The sequence below is a fragment of the Arachis duranensis genome, chromosome 3 (genome assembly GCF_000817695.3).
Source record: "Arachis duranensis cultivar V14167 chromosome 3, aradu.V14167.gnm2.J7QH, whole genome shotgun sequence".
In the NCBI taxonomy this organism is placed as follows: Eukaryota; Viridiplantae; Streptophyta; class Magnoliopsida; order Fabales; family Fabaceae; genus Arachis; species Arachis duranensis.
In genome coordinates, this window is record NC_029774.3 from 7,762,907 (window position 1) to 7,784,368 (window position 21,462).

General features: G+C 33.4%; 3 protein-coding genes across 3 annotated transcripts; 2 read left to right on the forward strand and 1 right to left on the reverse strand.

Annotated features, from left to right (window-relative positions):
• Positions 1–716: 716 nt before the first annotated feature.
• Positions 717–2,353, forward strand: LOC107477302 (glucan endo-1,3-beta-glucosidase-like). Its single transcript, XM_016097294.1, has 2 exons — positions 717–795; positions 1,410–2,353. The coding sequence occupies exons 1-2, from the start codon at positions 717–719 to the stop codon at positions 2,351–2,353; spliced, it is 1,023 nt and encodes a 340-aa protein (XP_015952780.1).
• Positions 2,354–5,456: 3,103 nt separating this feature from the next.
• LOC107477303 (glucan endo-1,3-beta-glucosidase, acidic-like) lies at positions 5,457–6,404 on the forward strand. The gene is given in 3 exon segments (XM_016097295.1): positions 5,457–5,571; positions 5,574–5,776; positions 5,778–6,404. Coding segments are annotated over 3 exon segments (945 nt in total).
• Positions 6,405–7,917: 1,513 nt separating this feature from the next.
• On the reverse strand, positions 7,918–10,320 carry LOC107477316 (uncharacterized). Its single transcript, XM_052259644.1, has 3 exons — positions 10,002–10,320; positions 9,190–9,384; positions 7,918–8,723 (listed from the first exon to the last, which is right to left on the reverse strand). The coding sequence occupies exons 1-3, from the start codon at positions 10,034–10,036 to the stop codon at positions 8,651–8,653; spliced, it is 303 nt and encodes a 100-aa protein (XP_052115604.1). The 5' UTR covers positions 10,037–10,320; the 3' UTR covers positions 7,918–8,650.
• Positions 10,321–21,462: the final 11,142 nt, after the last annotated feature.

Genomic DNA, 21,462 nt, shown 5'->3' on the forward strand with positions numbered 1-21,462 from the left:
ATCTAAACGGACACTAAATTTTTCAAATCATCTCTCTCTACGTCTCTGATTTTTACCAGGTGTCTCTGCTCAGTTATACTCTTTGAACTATTCTCACAATAGTTTTATAGAAAAGTCCAAACAAGCGGAGCTAATGGGTTGCAAATTCCCTGCTTGGAACAAAATGGGCATAAGAAGTTGTGGATAAAACAGATTTTGTTGATCACGATGTTTTGTTTACTTTAGGCTTACTAACATGCCAAAAATGGCCTCAACGTAATAACTAGCCATGCGGAAATTCATTGGCCAGCGGCAAACCCTTAAATAGAGCTCAGTACCGTGGCGCATTAGTCCTTAGCCTGCCGGGCTGGAAGATACCGTGGAAAACCAAAAAAAAAAAAATAATATCTTAGCCACACCATAAAACATACCATCCTGGTAGTATTAATATTGTAATTAATTATTGTTTCATTTGAAGTTTAGTCATTTAAAATAAAATAGAAATTTAGTGAATGTTTATGAATACTTTATATTCCGATATGTTATTATTATTATTATTAGAATCATTAGAATATTCGTATATTTATTAGTATGATATTCTTAGTAATTATATATATTATGTATTTATTTTTTTTCTTTATTTTTTATTTTTTCATTGTCTATAACTAATTTGTTTTATATTCCATTTTCATGCAACAAAGATACAAACCATTCTCTCTAATCTTTTCATAATTCATATGTTCTTCAAGAGTAACGTAACAATGCTTTTCATGATTTTCTTTGGATTTTTATTGTCCATTGGACTGGAATTTACAGGTTTATAATTAAATTGATATTTACATTTATCTATTTGATAAATTTTTTATGTTATTTATGTGTTTAAATATTTTTCATTGATGTCTTGATGGAGTGATTTATAATAATATGAAGCTTAAACTAATTTTATCAATATTATTAATGTATATATATGTAGGGCGGAGCTAGAATGAAATTTGGGAAGGGACCAAAGTTTAATTTTTCAATACAAAGAGATTAAAAAGATTAAAGAAAAAACTAAACCAAAATTTATACATTATTTATAGAAAAAAAAAAACCTAAAATTCAGGGTCATTGTCCCTTTTATCATATGAGAGGCTCTGGCCCTATATACCCTATATATGTACTATATATTAATTATATCACTATTGTTTGTTTTATTTTTTCTAACTAGATCCATCGATACAAAATAATTTTGATATAATTATAATATTCCACTTATTCAATAACTCAATGTTCACAAGGTTTTTTATTTAAATGATTTTGATACAATTAATACTCCAGTTAATTAGTGTACTATCAAGTAAAGTTTTAATGTAAATGATCCTATATCTATGTTATATATTCATTCTTTTGGAATCACTAATAATTTCTAATTCAATTTGATATGGTAGCTGCACAATCCCCTGGAGTATGTTATGGAATGATTGCTGGCAACTTACCATCAAAGAAAGAAACCATTGATTTATACAAATCATTTGGAATTACTAGAATGCGTATATACTTTCCAGAAGCCGAAGTCTTTGAAGCCCTAAAAGGTTCAAACATAGAGTTAACAGTAGATGTTGCAAAAGAATCTCTTCAAGCTATTTCTTCTAATCCTAATGCAGCAAAGGATTGGGTCAACACAAATATTGTACCCTATTCAAAAGACATCAAATTCAGATACATCACGGTTGGCAATGAAATTCACCCTGGTGATGTTGAAGCACAATACGTTTTTTCCGGCATGCAAAACATTCATGATGCACTTGCATCGTTCAATTTAGGCCAAATTAAAGCTTCCACTGCAATTGATTCAAGCCTACTTGGAAAATCATACCCACCTAGTGATGGAGCTTTCAGTGATGCTGCTAATGCTTACATGCAAAAGATTATTAATTTCTTGGTGCCAAATGGGTCACCACTTCTTGCTAATATATATCCCTATTTTGCTTATGCTAGTGATCAAGTAAATATACCATTAGAATATGCTCTTTTTACTCAACAAGGTAAGAATGATGTTGGGTACCAGAATTTGTTTGATGCTATGCTGGATTCAACGTATGCTGCTTTGGAGAAAATAGGTGCAAATAATTTGCAAATTGTTGTGTCTGAGAGTGGCTGGCCAAGTTTTGGTGGAGTTGGAACTTCAATTCAAAATGCAGGTGCTTACTATCAAAATTTGATTAATCATGTTAAGAGTGGGACTGGAACCCCAAAGAGACCCAATCAACCTATAGAGGTTTATTTGTTTGCTATGTATGACGAGAATCAGAAGCCAGGTGCAGAAACTGAGAGGCATTTTGGGCTTTTACATGCTGATAAATCACGCAAATTTCCATTTAATTTCAAGTGAACTAATTATTATATATCAGGTCTTCATCATATGTATATATATATATTATGAAATAAATGTTTAGGTGATCCTAGCAATCTAAGCAAAAAGGAGAATATTGTGAGTTGTCTCTATGTAATATACTAATATGTATCAGTTTCAATCTGAATGAATAATTCAATAAAGGATCATGTTTATGCTTGTAATAATTTGTTATGTTATAAACTATAATTTAAACCGACACTAAGTTTTTCAAATCATCTCTCTTTGCGTCTCTGATTTTTGCCCGGTGTGTGTGCTCAGTTATACTATTTGAACTATTCTCACAAATAATTTTATAGAAAAGTCCAAACAAGTGGAGCTAATGGGTTGCAAATTCCCTGCTTAGAACAAATTCGGAAAGGAAAAGTACAGGTAATTAACAATATTTTTAAACAATGTGTGAATAATATAAATTAATAGGGTTAAAAGAGTAAATTTAAATTAGTAGCATTAAATTAAAATGAAATATATCTTTATTTGATTGGTGGTTATTCATGTTGTTCAAAATAATTATTGTTCCCTAGCATTTCTCATTGGAAATAAGAAGTTGCCGATAAATCAGGTTTTGATGATCAATAATGTTTTGTTTACTTTAGGCTTACTAACATGCCAAAAATGGCCTCAACTTAATAACTAGCCATTAAATAATAAAACAAAAACATACAATCCTGCCATCCTGGTATTAATATTGTAATTAATTATTGTTTTATATGAAGTTTAGTCATTTAAAATAAAATAGAAATTTAGTGAATGTTTATGAATATTTTATATTTTGATATATTATTATTATTATTATTATTATTATTATTATTATTATTATTATTAGTTGTTTTATATTCCATTTTCACGCAACAAAGATACAAACCATTCTCTCTAGTCTTTTCATAATTCATATATTCTTCAAGAGTAATGTAACAATGCTTTTCATGATTTTCCTTGGATTTTTATTGTCCATTGAATTGGAATTTACAAGTTTATAATTAAATTGATATTTACATTTATCTATTTAATAATATTTTTTATGTTATTTATGTATTTAAATATTTTTCATCAATTGTCTTTATAATAATACGAAGCTTAAACTAATTTTATCAATATTATTAATGTATATATATGTAGGGCGGAGCTAGAATAAAATTTGGAGAGGACCAAAGTTTAATTTTTCAATACAAAGAGATTAAAAAAAATTAAAGAAAAAACTAAACCAAAATTTATACATAATTTATGAAAAAAAAAATCTAAAATTCAGGGTCATTGTCCCCTTTATCATATGAGAGGCTCTGCCCCTATATATGTACTATATATTAATTATATCACTATTGTTTGTTTTATTTTTTTTCTAACTAGATCCATAGATGCAAAATAATTTTGATATAATTAGTATTCCACTTATTCAATAACTCAATGTTCACAAGGTTTTTTATTTAAATGATTTTGATACAATTAGTACTCCAGTTAATTAGTGTACTATCAAGTAAGGTTTTAATGTAAATTATCCTATATTTATGTTATGGGCCTGCTACACATACAAGTAAAAAGGCCGTACAAGTTTTACAAGTTATCAGCCCAAACTTCATTAACACGCGCATTAACTCATTTTGAATGGAGCGTAACTACACGCGCCCCACTCAAACGGTTCCTCTTCGTCTTCTTCTTCTTCTTCTCTTCTTCTTCTTCTTCGTCTTTGTCTTCTTCTTCTTCTTCCTCTTCCTCTTCCTCTTCCTCTTCCTCTTCCTCTTCCTCTTCTTCTTCTTCTTCTTATTCTTCTTCGTTTTTTTTTTCGATTTTCATGGTTTCTGAAATTCTTCTTATTCTTCTTGCTGCACGTTCTTCTTCCTCTTACTCTTCTTCTTCTCCTTTTCTTTCGTTTCTGCACGTTCTTCTTCCTCGTTTTCCTCCTCTTCTTCCTCGTTTTCCTCCTCTTCTTCTTCTTCTTCATTTACGTCTTTTCTCTCTGTTTTTTCGTTTTTTTTATTTTCATGGTAAAATCGTTTTTGAAGAAGAAGAAGCAACAGAAGATGAGGAGGAGAAAGAGAAAGAGTTCTGAATTATGCATAAGATGTACTTCAACGAATTTTGGGTGTATTTTCTTAAATCCTTTGGGTGTATTTTCTGTAACCCTTTGGGTGTATTTGAGTGATATTTGACTGATATCTATGGGTGTATCTGACTCATATCTATGAGTGTATCTTACTGATATCTATGGGTGTATTTTTCATTTCAGAAAAAATGGCAAGCATTACAGAAATACACCCAAACGATTACATAAAATACACCCAAGAGATTACAGAAATACACCCAAACGATTACATAAAATACACCCAAGAGATTACAGAAATACACCCAAATGATTACATAAAATACACCCAAGAGATTACAGAAATACACCCAAATGATTACATAAAATACACCCAAGAGATTACAGAAATACACCCAAATGATTACATAAAATACACCCAAGAGATTACAGAAATACACCCAAACGGTTACAGGAATTCACCCAAACGATTATAGAAATACACCCAAAAGATTACAGAAAATACACCCAAAGGATTTAAAGAAATACACCCAAAATCATGCATAATTCAGAACTCTTTCTCTTTCTCCTCCTCATCTTCTGTTACTTCTTCTTCTTCAAAAACGATTTAAGAGCTTGATGTCAAAAAACAATAGAAATCGAGAATAACGAAGAAAGAAAACAGAGAGAAAAGCACGTAAATGAAGAAGGAGAAAGTGAAGGCAAGAAACAAAAGAAAAGAAGAAGAAGAAGAGGAAGAGGAAGAAGAACGTGCAGCAAGAAGAAAAAGAAGGTGCAATGAAAACGTGCCGTAACAGTATGTGGAGGAACTAACGTCAACGACGAAGAACAAACCAGTGAAAAAAGAGGAGAAAAGAACGATCGAAAAAGAAGGAGAAGAAAAAGGGATGTAGCGCGTCGTATGTGGAGCAGCGCGTAATTTAATTTTATTGTTTAATGAACTTGTAAAGCATACAAGCCCTAATGGCTTGTATGCAGAGCTTTTCCCTTATGTTATATTATTCATTCTTTTGGAATCACTAATAATTTCTAATTTAATTTGATATGGTAGCTGCACAATCCCCTGGAGTATGTTATGGAATGATTCCTGGCAACTTACCATCAAAGAAAGAAACCATTGATTTATACAAATCAAATGGAATCACTAGAATGCGTATATACTTTCCACCGAAGTCTTTGAAGCCCTAAAAGGTTCAAACATAGAGTTAATAGTAGATGTTGCAAAGGAATCTCTTCAAGCTATTTCTTCTAATCCTAATGCAGCAAAGGATTGGGTCAACACAAATATTGTACCCTATTCAAAAAATATCAAATTCAGATACATCATGGTTGGCAATGAAATTCACCCTGGTGATGTTGAAGCACAATACGTTTTTTTCCGGCATGCAAAACATTCATGATGCACTTGCATCATCCAATTTAGGCCAAATTAAAGCGTCCGCTGCAATTGATTCAAGCCTACTTGGAAAATCATACCCACCTAGTGATGGAGCTTTCAGTGACGCTGCTAATGCTTACATGCAAAAAATTATTAATTTCTTGGTGCCAAATGGGTCACCACTTCTTGCTAATATATATTCCTATTTTGCTTATGCTAATAATAAAAAAGATATACCATTAGAATATGCTCTTTTTACTCAACAAGGTAAGAATGATGTTGGGTACCAGAATTTATTTGATGCTATGCTGGATTCAACGTATGCTGCTTTGGAGAAAATAGGTGCAAATAATTTGCAAATTGTTGTGTCTGAGAGTGGCTGGCCAAGTTTTGGTGGAGTTGGAGCTTCAATTCAAAATGCAGGTACTTACTATCAAAATTTGATTAATCATGTTAAGGGTGGGACTGGGACCCCAAAGAGACCCAATGGACCTATAGAGACTTATTTGTTTGCTATGTACGATGAGAATCAGAAGCCAGGTGCAGAAACTGAGAGGCATTTTGGTCTTTATCATGCTGATAAATCAGGCAAATTCAACCTTAATTTCAAGTGAACTAATTATTAGTACTACTAATACCTAATAATAGTTCCACTTTCATCCCTTTAATAAATGTTTAGGTGATCCTCAGTTTCAATCTGAATGAATAATTCAATAAAGGATAATATTTATGTTTGTAATAATTTATGATGCTATTTTTATGGATGCTATTTTTTTTAATATTTAGTTTGCTATCTTCCATATCCATCACTTAAAATTTGACACTTATAATATGGTACCACCTATGTATTTTCTCAAATAAAGTGCTTCATTTTTATTTTTTTGAAAACAGCAAACTCTTTTCATAACTTATTATGATTGTATTTTGTAAAGTTGCATAAAATATTTTACGCTGGTCAATTAGTTGCTACATATATAAGGTGTGATTCGAATTTTTGAACACTTGCATAAAAATGTTAATAACCATAAGACCCATGACGAGAGAGAAATCGTAGGTTAGGAATTTTCACAAAATAATTTTGTTAAAGTATAAATCCAAACCAACAATTAACCCTCAATCAAAGTTTAATTTGTTTGTCACAAGTGCAAACCAATAATAATAACCGAGAGTATTAGATCTCGGATCGTCTCTCAAAGGAATTACAGTGAGATATACATGTTATCAGTTATGAGGTTCAAGCATAGTTATCAAAACCGAACCGGTAATCAAACCGGTCATACGACCGGGTCACCGAGTTACTGGTTCAACCGATAGATCACTGATTCATCCGGTTAACCTGTTCATAACTAAAAAATATTAAAATTTTATGAATAAAATTAAAATAATGTCTTAAAAATTAAAACATAAATCTTTACAAACATTAATAATTTAATATCAATTTTTAAACATAACTAACGATGTAAAAGAAGATAACATATTAGTCTTTAATACAAAATACTGTTTTAATTTAAATTAACAAAGACGAGTGAAAGATAACATAGTCGGTAAATCCACAATTTGTTTACAATGACCCCAAGCAGGATCAATCTCCTCTCTATTATTATAAACTCTATGATTGTCACAAATACTAAAAATAAGAAAGGGCTAGGTGTCCATGCCACCAACCAACTCCTGAAAGAAAAATAAGAGCTTCCCCGGTAAACCAGTAGAACTTATCCCTGGGGACCAAGAACAAGCTCCAAAGAAGAGGAAGGACTTCTCACAATCTTAGGTACAATGGCTAATTAGAAAGCATTTCCATTCAAGGAAAAGAAACACAGCAACACACAACAACTAATGATAATCAACAACCACCAAAGTTCACTAATGATAATCAACAATGAATTTAACTATTCAATCAAAGTTCACTAAAATTTTCTCAAGTTCAACAAAAACTCTAAAAAATCATACAACAGCAACAATTGCCAGATTCAACAATAATTCTAACCAAAATTTACATCAAACCAGAGAAAGAACAGCAACAACAACTCTAAAAAATCAACATTCAACAAACAGAAAGAACAGCAAAAACTCTAAAATTTGCTCAGGTTCACCAAAATTAACATCGAATCAGCGAAAGAACAGTAGCAACAACTCTAAAAAACTAACATTTAACAAACCGAAAGAACAGCAACAACTCTAAAATTTGCTCAGGTTCACCAAAATTAACATCGAATCAGAGAAAGAACAGCAACAACAACTCTAAAAAAAACCAACATTCAACAAACAGAAAAAACAGCAACAACTCTAAAATTTGCTCAGGTTCACCAAAATTAGCATCAAATCAGAGAAATAACAGCAACAACTCTAAAAACTAAATAAAACAGCAAAAATTCATTTTTAACAACCACCAGATTCACCGAAATCAACATTGAACTAGAGAAAGAATAGGGTCGAAAACTGGAGCTCGCTTGGTAGAGAAGACGACGACCACCACCACTCGAGGGAGCAGATACTGCTTCACTGGTTTCAACGAAGCGAATGCAGGGTCACGGACTCACGGTGAGAGACCGAGAGAGCGATGAGGTGAGAGACCCAGAGACTGAAAGTGACGAGCTGAGAACGCCGAGGGAGTGACGAACTGACGATGAAGGGAGAGACGAGGTGAGGGTGAGGGGTTGCCGGTAGGGGTGTTCGCGGTGCGGTTTGGTTCCATTTTTTAGGGAAAAGTCATTTGATCCAATCGTATAATTAAACTGCGGTTCGGTTTGGTTCGATTTTTTTATCAAAGCCATCCGAACCAAATCAAACCAATTAAAATCGGTTTGGTTTGGTTCGGTTTTTTCGGTTTTTTCAATCAATTAACAAAAATACATCACGATTAGCAACGCTTTGGGCAAGGCTGATGAGTGATGGCCCCTTCACTATAATCCGTACCAGTCAAATCAGAGAACCTGGAAATGTAGTAAGAGTAAGATTAATAACACATGCAATGCAACACAAAAAAAATTAGATATCTCTCAGAAACCAATAGGCAGAACTTCCAAGTACTTATAAGTGTACCTTCCCTCAAAAAAAAGCATATAATAGTATATACATTTCCATGCCACCTTTATGTAGCAACTTTCTTTGTTTACTTGAATATATCTTTGTTTTTCATGATTTTCACGTATTCACACCTTGCTTTTGATGCTATAGAACTCTCATTTAATTAGCAATTAAATATATTTGTGTATGAACAAATTTATATGGCACGATATTCACATGCCTTCCAATTTCCAACAATACACATTTTGTTATAATAAATAGTAATTCAGAAATTTGCTAACTTTTACAAAGTCTTTCTTTTCTCTTTTTTATATAAAAGAATTATACAGCATATATTACTAAAAGTGCAGAACATCCCAAGAAATACCATACCCTTGTTTAGCTAATTCTTGGAGAAGCAAACCATTGCCTGTCCCAATGTCAATTACACTCCAACTAGACAAAACTTTATTTCCTAATTCACTAGCTTCAGCTTTGTCAACATGATTTGGTATGCAGCCTTGAGAGATGTCAACGCACAAGACTTTTGTCCAAGATGCAACTACTTTCATCACATCAGCCCCAAACCTGCACATCCAAAATAAAGGCAGAAAAAATAAATGAAAGTTAAACAAGTCATAATGTTCATCATTATAGATAGCGCAACAATGTATCACTACCAAAAATTGCCTATAACAACAATGTTCACCACTGCCTAGAAGTTCTCTTAACCAAATTAACCAAGTCACAACAATGAATCAATAACCAGCAATGAATCAATAACCAACAAGACAACAACAATACCAAATTATCAAGTCAGCAATAAATCAATAAACAGCAATGATCAAGAATAAAGTGAACAAAATCTGAACAATAAACGGATAGCCCTAAATTGAATAAGAAATCAATAACAAGGAAGACCAAATTACCAACATAAACTGAACAATAAACCATTAACCAGCATTCCAGCAATACCAAATTATCAAGAATAAAGTGAACAAAAACTAAACAGTAAACTGATAACCCTAAACTGAACAAGAAATCAATAACAAGCAAGACCAAATTACCAACATAAACTGAACAATAAATCAATAACCAGCATTCCAGCAATACCAAATTATCAAGAATAAAGTGAACAAAATCTGAACAATAAACTGATAACCCTATACTGAACAAAAAATCAATAACAAGGAAGACCAAATTACCAACAAAAACTGAACAATAAACCATTAACCAGCATTCCAGCATTCCGTGTTTGTGGTGCACCGGCGGTGGAGGATCTCTGCTCTGTTCGGCGGTGGGATTCGGAGGAAGGCTTCAAGGTGGTGGGACTTAGGAGGAACGTCGGTGCTGCCGGCCTCCAACTCAAGGACGTGGGTGGCTACTGGCTGGCTCTGTAGCTGGGTTGGCACTGTGCAGAGGGCGAGATATGGTGCATTGCGTGGTTACTGGTTTGGTTTCCATTGGGGATTTGGGGGTTAGGTTTCGAATGGGGATTTGGGGTGGGTTAGGGACGCAGTCGCGCAACAGGTTTTTTCAGTTTTCGGTTTGTTCGGTTCTCGATTTTTCGGTTTGGTTCATCGGTTTAGTTCGGTCAGGATCGGTTTTGAACACCCCTAGTTGTCGGCATTGAGATCGAGAGAGTGATGAGGTGAGGGTGAGGGGATGCTGGCGCAGAGCTCAAGAGAGTGACCAGGTGAGGGTGAGGGGCTACCCGCTGCCGATGCCGAGCTCGAGAGAGTAGAGACAGAGATACGAGGGCTTCAGAGGGGGTAGTTCCACTCTGAGATGCCAGGGAGTTAGGGTTCATTCAAAGAGGAGGTGGGGTGGGTCTGAAACGATGCCGTTTCAGGGAAGAAAAAATAAAAAATAATAATAAACATGACCCAGACCGGGTTCAACCAGGTTTATTGCGTGAATGGTTCAACGAGTGGCTCGGTTCGACCAGGTGACCGGGTTTTCGGTTGAACCGTCTGGGTCGAGCCAGGTTTGATAACTATGGATTCAAGGGGGATGGTTTACAAGTAAGAAGACAAGAATTTAAATGACAACAAAGTAAATCAAACAACTAAAGATAATAAATGCTAAAGAGGCATTCATGGCAAGGATTGAGAATCAATGTTTTCTATCCTAATCATTAATTATAACACAATAATTAACAAGAGATAAACCTATTATGTTATCTTCACATCGGAAGAAAGTCAAATATGCCTAGTTAACCCTAATCCATAAGTAATTTCAATGGAAACAAGATTAACTAACAACTCTAGATCACCAATTCAAATTGGGTATTAATGACTCAAGATTACCAAGCTCCTCTTTCCAAGCCAAAAATGCTCAAAATCTACTCTAAAACTAATCCAAGCATTTTATCAAACACTTGGTGTGCATAAAAAGAAAAGCATATTAAATTGCGAGAAATAATAAAATCTAGAACTACCAAATGCAAGAAAATAATAGTAACAACTCAATTAAGCAACAAGGAAACACAAAACATCAAATTGCATTAAAAGAAATTGAAATCAATAAGAGTTCATAACATAAAAGTGACAAAAGGGAAATTAACAATGTAAACTAAGAGAATAAAGATGTAAGAACAAGAGAATGCAAGGAAAACTAATTGAAAACAAGAATTAAACCCTAAATCTAAGAGAGATTAACCTAAATCTACCTTAATTATATTCTAGAGAGAAGAGAAGAGGGAGCTTATCTCTCTAGAAAACTACCCTAAAATATGTTTCTAACCTAATCTAATTGCTCCCCCTTCATCCTTCTTGAATTTGGCCTTTAATACTTCAGAAATGAGTTGGATTTGGGCTGGAAGAGCTCAGAAATCGCCCCCAGCGTATTTTGTTTAATGAGGTCACGTGACAAACGTCATGCATACGCATGGATCACGCGTACGCGTGGCCTGGCAAGTTCCTCTCTCACGCGCGCGTACGCGTGGGTCACGCGTACGCGTCGTCATGAATTTACCAAATCCTCATTTCTTCATGAATTCTTCACTTTGCATGCTTTTTTTTTCTTCTTGAATCCAATCCTTGCCTCCTAAGCCTGAAATTACTATCAAACACATCAAGGCATCGAATAGAACTAAAGAGAATCAAAATAAGCAAATTAAGTGCCTAAAAAGCATGTTTTCACTCTTAAGCACAAATTAGGAAAAATTCACAAAACCATACTATTTCATTGAATAAATGTGAGAAAAGTTGATAAAATCCTCTAAATTCAACACAAGATAAACCCTAAAGATGGGGTTTGTCAACCTCCCCACACTTAAACCAAGCATGTCCTCATACTAAACCAAGAAAGATACAAGAAGGGGTATCAACATTTATTCAATGCAAGTAAACTATTTATATGGAACCTATCTACATGCATGCAAGTACTTGGTCAAAATAAGAGAATTCCTAAGAAAGCATGTATAAACATAAGGGCTAAAGCAATCACAATCAATCAAATCCACAATTGAATTGAGTTATTGAAAGGAGTTTACAAACTTTCAAGATAAGTGATGATCATGGGTGAAAGCATGTAATTGAGCAATCGAACCCCTCATCGGATGTGTATACGCTCTAGTCACTCAAGTGTATGGGGTTGATTCACTCTATTCTCCTCTAAACATGCTTTCTAAGATTTGTTTTTCATCTAACAATCAACAATTATTCAATGTATACATACAAATATCACGAGGACTTATCCATAGGTTGTAATGGGGATAGGGTCAAGGTAAGGATATATATGGTTATTAAGTGAGCTTGAATTTTGAATCTTTGATTAACCTAAGCTCTTACCAAACAGATATAACAACCTATACAATTCTAATACAACCTAACTACCCATTCTTTACTTTTTCACACACTCATGCATTCTTTTCAACCATAACACATATGCATTGTTATTATTACTCTACTTTAGGGTATTTTGTCCCCTTTTTATTGCTTTATTTATTCTTTTTTCCTTTTTCTTTTCCTTCTTTTTTTATTTTATTTTTTTCTTTTTTTCACAATAAAATATATATAAAAGTATCAACGCATATGGCTTAAACATTTAATGCATGAGTATGTACCCAATTCTCAAAATTTTCAATGAAAATACAAAAAACACACTTTTATCTCAACCAATGTTCCCAAGCTTTCTCACACTTAAATGATACACACGCTCACTAGTATAAGCTAATCAAAGATCCAAACAAGGGACATTTATTATTTTTCACTTAGGGGTGGTGATGTGCTAAAATTAAGAATAAAAGAGAATTAAAATAAGGTCAAAATTGGTTAGTAATAGTAGATAAAATGGTAAGGTCATTTGGGTAAGTGAGCTTCAATGAAATAAAGGCCTAAATCATATAAATGCATTCATATACCAAATAATGGACATAAAAAATCAAACAAATCAAATACTACAATTATAGAAAGAGAATAATACACACAAGAAGGAAAATAGTAGTTATATGATGTAACCACATAATTAGACTAAAAAACTCACAAGTTTATGTGTTCTTAGCTCAAAAACAAGTTCCACAATATATAATTCAAGCAAATTCAATGAAAATTTTTTCGGGAAAGTGAATGCACCTAATTTGAAGATTGTTGTGTCTGAGAGTGGTTGGCCATCACAAGGTGTTGGAGCTAGTGATCAAAATGTAGGAACTTATTATAAGAATTTGATTAATCATGCTAATTTGGTACATCTACAATGATGACATAGTGGATAACACGTGAACGAATACTGTTGTGATATATGACACAAACTGACACGTGGCCAAATAGTATTGTGACACATGGTACAACCATCCACATCAACAAGCTACGTATCACTGGTCAACACATCATTATACCATTACACGAGGATAAACCATGGAGTGACATGTGTCACTAACAGTTCAAATCATCAAGCCAAGTCATCACGCCGTTAACAAAAAATGGTCAGGGACTAACATGGTGCACTTTTGTCAATCTTAGAAAAGTAATTGGTGCAAATGGAATCTCAAAGACGATTTTAGTGCACGATAACATTCAGAAGCTTCTTGAAGAAATTTGACTTCACTCACCCATTGAATCCACCATCTTCTACGACAATCTTGGATCGGAGTTGTACTTCTAGCCAAGAATCCTGTCCTTCACAGTAGGAGTAAGTATTTTGACGTGGACCTCCACTTTATTCGTGATCGTGTTTCTAAAGGCCAGTTTTATGTTGTTTATATTCCTTCTCATGTACAAATTACTGATATTTTTACAAAAGCTCTACTAGCTACCTTGTTCAATGAATTTATGTTCGAACTAAGGATGTTTTCAAAAACCCCCTTTAGTTGAGGGGGTGTAGAAAATACAAATGTATTAGAAGTCACTTAAGGTATATAAATAGCTAGGATGTTTTCTAAATTATCTCTCTTTGCATCTTTGTTCTCTATGAAGTGCCTTTACTAAGTTATACTCTTTGAACTATTCTCACAATAATTTCATAGGAAAGTCCAAACAAGTGGAGGTGTATCGTGTAATCTCTCAAGAGTTATACAGCATAGCCGCGAAAGCCTCCACTTCTGCTAGATTGGCTTTTTTCTGCCTTATCTTATGCCTATGTGAGGCCGCTCGAGTCTGCATTGATCGAGACACCCTTATTGACGTCGACAGGCCAATCACTAGGAGGGGTATGGAGTATGCGAAGGAGTAAGCCCGAGCACCGCCTCAGGCGCCATTTCCCTCCTCGGCCAGAGCAGCCTGAGATGCCTCAGGGATATTACTTCCCTCCACTAGGATCAGCTGATAGCATCTATTGGGCAGCTGACATCCTCCATTGATCAGCTGAAGTTGGACCATGAGGGCCACTCTGCTCTCCTCCAGCAGCTAGTGGAGGAGAAACAGAGTTAAAGGCGGGATATGAATGAGTTGAGGCATCATTTTGGATCTTGGAGAGGTTTTCCAAGAGGGAGCGGCCACCATAACGAATGTGGTTGAGTTTTTTTATCTACTATTTTTTCTATTTTCTATTTTTTTAATTATTATATCTTATTTTCTGCTAGCTGTTTAAATCCTTTGCATGATTAGTAGTATCTTTAGTTTTTCTAGTTTAGTTAATTAATTTAGTAATTTATGCTTATTTTGAAAAAATATCTCATGTATTACTCACTGAACTTGAAAAATCAAAAGAAAAACAAAAGAAGTAGTATAATGTATGAGACTTGAGTCATATATTCTGAGTTGTCTTATTTACTTTGATGTGGTGGTATTATATGTGATTCTGAATGTATGAATTTAATAGTGCATAATCGACATTGAAGTTAAGAGTGTTGATTCCTGAGGTACAAGAAATTGATCCTTGAAGCAAAACAAACAGCAAAAAGAGAATAAAAAGCAAGGTCCAAGGCTCTGAGTATCAATGGCTAGGAAGGTCAAATATGATTAAAAGCTCAAAGAGTTGTTTTCCTAACCATATGCTTGTGGTGTGAATGTGTCAAGTAATCCTTGAGACAGAGCATTAAGATTCGAAACCAAGTGCAAATACAGAGTATGCCAAAGGCTCTGAGCACCACTGACTGGAGAAATAAAAAGAAAGATTAAAACTCAAAGAGTTCCCCAGTCAAGTGCATGTGGTATTTTTGTGTCAAATAAAGTTTGAGACAAAATATCTAGAGTCACGGCTAGGCTCAAGGTGTAAAGCACCAAAGAAAAGATAAGAAAGAGTTGTATTCAAGGATTAACCAAAGGTTAAAGAAGAAAAGAAGCCATAATATCATCCGAGTACAAGTTCTAAAGGACATTGACATTTTTGAGCTTCAAAGGATAGTGAGATGCCAAAACTACTCAGAATCACAGTGTCATTAACCCCACTCAGTAAATGGACAAGAGCTTAAGTGAAAACTCAATTCTTAGGCAACTTCACTTCTCAGTTCTATATTGTTTTTAGTTGTTTGAGGACAAGCAATAGTTCAAGTTTGGTGTTGTGATGCGTGAGCATCTTTTCTTTATTTTCTATTTATTTTAGATATGAATTTATTGAGTTTTAATTTGATTTTAATGTTTGAAGCCTATTTGGATGCTACTTTGAGTTGCTTTAGTGTTTTAATTATTTCAGGTGAAGCTTGGATCGGTTTTTTCAGAATTCGTGTTCAAGAAAAGAGAAGAATTTTGAATCTGCTAAGTTGGCGCTAAATATTGCATCTACCATTTAGCGCCCAAGGGCTTTGGAACATGTGCAACTATTCTGCCAAGTTGACGTTAAACGCGGACCTGAGTGTTTAGCTCCAGGAGCCTTGTGATTCGTGCTAAGCCTCTGCATCATAGGCGCTAAACGCTGGCTCATATGGCGCTAAACACCGAACCTGACGTTTAGTGCCAGGAAGTCAGAAACAAATTAGGAGCCACTGCCACCTGGGGAGCTAAACGTCGATTCTAGCATTTAGCGCCAATCATGCGGATCAACCTCACCCAAATGAGCATTTTTAGTTGGATTTTTCTTTTAATTATTATATTTTATTTTGTTCTAAGTATTTCTATTCCCAAACACAATATTTTGGGCTTTAGTAATTATTAATTTATTTTATTTTCAAATTAAAATTAGGTTAGATATAAAATGAAAAAGATTTAGGGTCCGTTTGGGAAACACCAAAAAGTTACTTTTTTCAACTTTTGACTTATAGAAAGTTACATTAATGTGTTTGGTACAATTTTTAGATAAACTTTTAACTTTTCAAAAAGTTATTTAAGAGCTTTTGAAGAAGTTAAAAAATGTGACTTCTCCTATTTTCAAAAGTTATTTTATCACTCTTATTTAATGCACAACTTTAAAACAAGGACTTCTATAATAACTATCCAAACTCAAAATAACTTATTTAAAAGTTATTATTAATAAAAGTCCTTATATTTTAAGCTCCTTTTTCAAAAGAACTTATTTAAAAAGTTTAGCCAAACTGGCCCTTAGCCCTTTGGACTCTCTCGATCTCTTCTCTTTGACTTTATTTCGCACTTTACATACTTTCAAATCCTAGTTTTCTCTAAGTCATGAGCAATTAAACCTCCTTGGTTAAGGTTAGGAGCTATGTTTATTCTATGGATTGATACTATTGCCACTCTATTTTAATTAATGTATTGATTTAATTTCAAGAATTTCTTTCGTTTTTCATCTCATGAATTTGAGTATATTGAAAAATAACTCTCATTCTACATGAATTCTTATTGATTCTTGAAAAAGTTATCTTACTTGAATACTAGCTTGAAAGTAAATTTCTCCTAAACCACTAATTGCTTGGACTTAACGGAATACGTGACATATAATCCTCTTATATGTGGGTAATTAGGATTTTTGTGGCTAATAAACTAGAATTGAACCTAACCCTCTAATCTATATTAAGTAACCAAGAAATTGGCGGTTGATTAGTTTAGAGGAAACTAATTCATTGGGGAATTAGGGTTTAGTCTATTACAGTTTGCTATGAAATAAATCATGCATGATTAAAATAATTGGTAAGAAATATAAATCCAGAAAAATAAATATCTCTGGAACCTTAACTATTCTCTCACATATTTTTCACAACCCGTTTATTGTTTGCTTTCCGAACTCTTGAATCACTGTTTAATGCTTTTGAACCATAAAACATGATTTTTTGCTTGCCCGACTAAGTGGGTCGTTCGACTATTGTTTCTTGGTACATCAATTCTCATGGAATCGACCCTCATTCACCTGAAGTATTATTTGGTGCAAGCCGATGCAATTGTCGGTTAGTTTGTAGACTTTGAATTTCGCACCAACAATTCTGCCAGGTTTATGGCAGACTAGCTCATGTTGCTCTTAATTGCTTTATTTTCGGTTTGATCCCAACTATCAATCAGTCCAGTAATCCTTCATCATCTTCTAATTTTCAACCTAATAAACCTCCTCCACCTTCTGCTGCTTTCCATCAACCACAATCCTACCTTGTAACTCCTTCTACAGCTTTTGATGCTTCCTGATATGCAGATTCCGGAGCTAGTCACCATTTGACTCATGTTAGCTCGAGCTTGATTTCTACATCATAATACACTGGTCCTGATCAACTCTTTCTTGCAAATGGTTCAAGTATTGGTATAAATCAAGTTGGTAAATCTTTTCTATCTGATTCTGATAATAAAAATATTTTTGTGTTGAAGAATTTAATATACAAAAAATTGTTAAAAACTTGATAAGTGTCTCTTAATTTTATCTAGATAATGGAGTTTATTTTGAATTTCACCCATTTCACTGTCTTATCAAATCTCAGAAATCCAAGCAAGTTCTCCTTCAAGGAATGCTTAAGAATGGTCCATATGATTTTGACAGTCTTAGGATTCATAGGCCTTTACACAATGATTCTGATTTTCATTCTTTTTTAGCTATATGTAAGACAAATCTTGATCTATGCATGAGAGGCTTGGACACCCTTCATCTACTATAGTTTAAACTATCCTTATTCACTGTAAAATTCCCTTCAATGCAAATAAAAATGATAATGATTCTTTTGTGTATGAAGCTTGTTGCAAGAGAAAAATGCATACTTTGCCTTTCTATAATTCTGAAACAGTGTAGGAATTGTCTCTCCAATTACTGTATATTGAATTATTGATGTCTAGGCCCTGCCCCAACTCAATCAAGATCAGACTTTAGGAATTATACGAGTTTGTTTGATGATGCTCATACAAGATATTGCTGTCTATATTTGTTAACCTCCAAGACACAAGTTTTTGAAAATTTTAAGCAATACAAGTGCGTCAAGGAAAAACAAACTGGTCAATTTATTAAATCTATTCAAACTGACAATGCTAGAGAATTTTTATCCTCTAAATTTAGAACTTTGTTACAATCACATGGTATATCTCATAGACTAGCTTGTCCTCAGCAAGGAGTCATTGAGAGGAAGCATAAGCACATCACTGAGATGGGCCTGACACTCCTTGCTACTACAAAAATGCCATTTAGTTATTGAGAAGATGCTGTTTTTTATTGCTGCATTCTTAACTAACAGACTTTTTGCAAAATTGTTAAAATCGAAATCACCTTTTGAAATATACCTGATTACTCTATGTTAAAGATTTTTGGATGTGCTTGCTATCCTTACATCAGACCTCTCGATAAACACAAAATGGATTATCGATTTGAATTATGCTTATTTTTAGGCTATGCTCCACAATCAAGAGGTTTTAAATGTCAAAATAAACAGGGAAAGATCATAGTTGCCAGAAATGTTTTTTATGAAAATTTGTTTCCATATTCTACTATGTTTGATAATTGCATTAATTATACTAACTCTTCTATTTCATGTAACTCGGAATTAGATACCCTCAATTTAATACCTCATATTCCAGAATTAGATGCCTCCCTTCCTCCTACTTGGTTTAAATCCAACCAATTCTACTTCTATTTTTCAAACCTCTAATCAGAATTCTCATCTTTCCACCTCTACAGATTCTTTTCTTGTAAGTAAATTAGACAATGCCATCTATGGCTTAAAACAAGCACCTCGTACTTGGTTTAATAAATTACACACTACTTTTCACAATTTTGGTTTTCATAACACTAAATCAGATTCATCATTATTTGTTAGATTTACTGCTCATTCTACTATATTTTTATTAGCTTATGTAGATGATATAGTAATTACAGGAGACAATAATGATGAAATACAAACTCTTATCCATCAATTGCATTCCTTATTCTCTTTAAAGGATCTAGAAACTTTACGTTATTTTCTGGGATCAGAATTTAATTTTTTATCTAATGGTGATCTCCATATATCACAAATTAAGTACATTAATGACTTGCTAAATAAAGCTGCTATGTCTAATTCTAATACTAGGCCTACTCCTATGATGCCTTCTTCAAAATTGACTCTACAAGGCACTGATTTGTTTGAAGATCTTACATTTTACAGATTAATTGTAGGTGGTCTTCAGTATGTTAGAATCGGGTTAGTCAATTCATGCACCAATCACATGAACACCACTGGAAACTGTCAAGAGAATTCTTTGGTATCTAACAATAGGTATGAAACATCTTGGAATACTGATGCACGAAAATTTGTCTCTTAACAAATTTTTTTCGGCAAGTATACCGAATTGTCGTCAAGTAAAAACTCACAATAGAGTGAGGTCGAATCCCACATGAATTGATTGGTTGAGCAACTTTAATTAGAGAAGTGTTCTAGTTGAACTAAGCAGATTTGGATTTAGAATTTCAGAAAATTAAATGGCGAAAAAAGTAAATTGCAAGGAATATAAATGACGGAAAGTAAATGGCTGAATATAAATGGCAAGAAGTAAATTGCAGTAAAATAAATGGGAGTGGAGTGATTAAGCATAAAAGTAAATAACAGAATATAAAGAGAATGGGAATATCAGATATGGGGAGTTCATTGGGCTTAGGAGATGTTGCATTTTCCGGATCAAGTTCATTCTCACCTCTTCCTCAATTAATGCATTAATTGATCTCCTTGAAAATTTTAGGTGATTGAATCCCAATTTATTGGCAATTCAATCTTTCTAAACATGAACAATTGTCCAATTCCTTGATCTAATTGCTCATGGGAAGAGATGAAGTGTGGTCACTGATTATACCACATGTATTTCCAAATCAAAGTATTAGTAGGATTATATATCACTATATCCATCCAAACCCCAATCCGGTCCAACATGAGAAAACATTTCTAGCATGATCTTCTCATTCTTCTTCCAAAGTTCAAAGGAGATCCAATTATGAATAGCTTCTCTTCCAAGACAACTACCCAATTGGATGAAGATCGAAAGCTTTCTAGCAAAATCAAAAGAAAAGGAAGAAGAAGAAGAATGAAAACTATTATTGATCCATTGAATTATAACAAAGCTCCCTAACCCAATGAAAAAGTGTAACATCCCAACTTTTTTAATCAAGTCATTTTTTAATAACTAATTAATTAATTAATTAAAATGGTAATGATTTAAGATTTGAATTTAAAATTTAAACATATGAAAACACTAGTGGTAGTAAATCTCTAACCGACAATAAACAACCTTTTAAAATATAGCCATAATTAATTCTACATTTATTAGATTTGAATGATATTTAGTTATATAAAAAGATAAGAATTCTATCTCTATTCCTTAAGTTGAATAAGTTCAGTATAAAATCAAATTCAAATTAAATTAGGTAGATAAATCGGTTACAAGTTTATAGTAGAAAATCGCGCTCTTATCAGCCAGCCTAATATACTAACAGTATTTCTAAAATATCTCAAGCTGTGGTTATTCGATTGACTTGGTTTAAAATTATTTTTAAAACTAATTCAATTCTTTATAAATTTGTATCTAATAGCTATTTCCAAATTCCAAACGTAGAAAATGTTATAGGGCTCACAAAGTGACGATTCAGATTTAAGAATTCACCTAAATGCCTCCTAACATAATCTTCACATATCTAAGAGCTATTTAATCCGTCCTTTCTCATTCTATCCCCTTTTTTTATACAAAACATTCTAGTATACACAAAGTCTAGCTATGAAACAAGTCTCCCTTCACTAACAAACCGCATCTATTTGCATCGGAATACCTATCGAAACTTTACTCGAGGTAGAGGGTTTTATGCTAATTTTATATGTCATATGTTAAATGTTTTTGGATATAGATGTTAGCATTATATGATATAATATCTCTTTCCTTCATACGCATTATGCATTATAATAAC

What these genes read in the sequence shown, in the direction of transcription:
- LOC107477302 (XM_016097294.1), top strand. Translation starts at nt 717, where the DNA reads ATGTTCTTCAAGAGTAACGTAACAATGCTTTTCATGATTTTCTTTGGA. An exon ending in CATTGGACTGGAATTTACAG is followed by an intron (nt 796 to 1,409) that starts GTTTATAATTAA and finishes TTGATATGGTAG; the next exon opens with CTGCACAATCCCCTGGAGTA.
- LOC107477316 (XM_052259644.1), bottom strand. Translation starts at nt 10,036, where the DNA reads ATGCTGGTTAATGGTTTATTGTTCAGTTTTTGTTG. An exon ending in TTATTGTTCAGTTTTTGTTG is followed by an intron (nt 9,385 to 10,001) that starts GTAATTTGGTCT and finishes TTGGATGTGCAG; the next exon opens with GTTTGGGGCTGATGTGATGA. An exon ending in CAAGAATTAGCTAAACAAGG is followed by an intron (nt 8,724 to 9,189) that starts GTATGGTATTTC and finishes CTACATTTCCAG; the next exon opens with GTTCTCTGATTTGACTGGTA.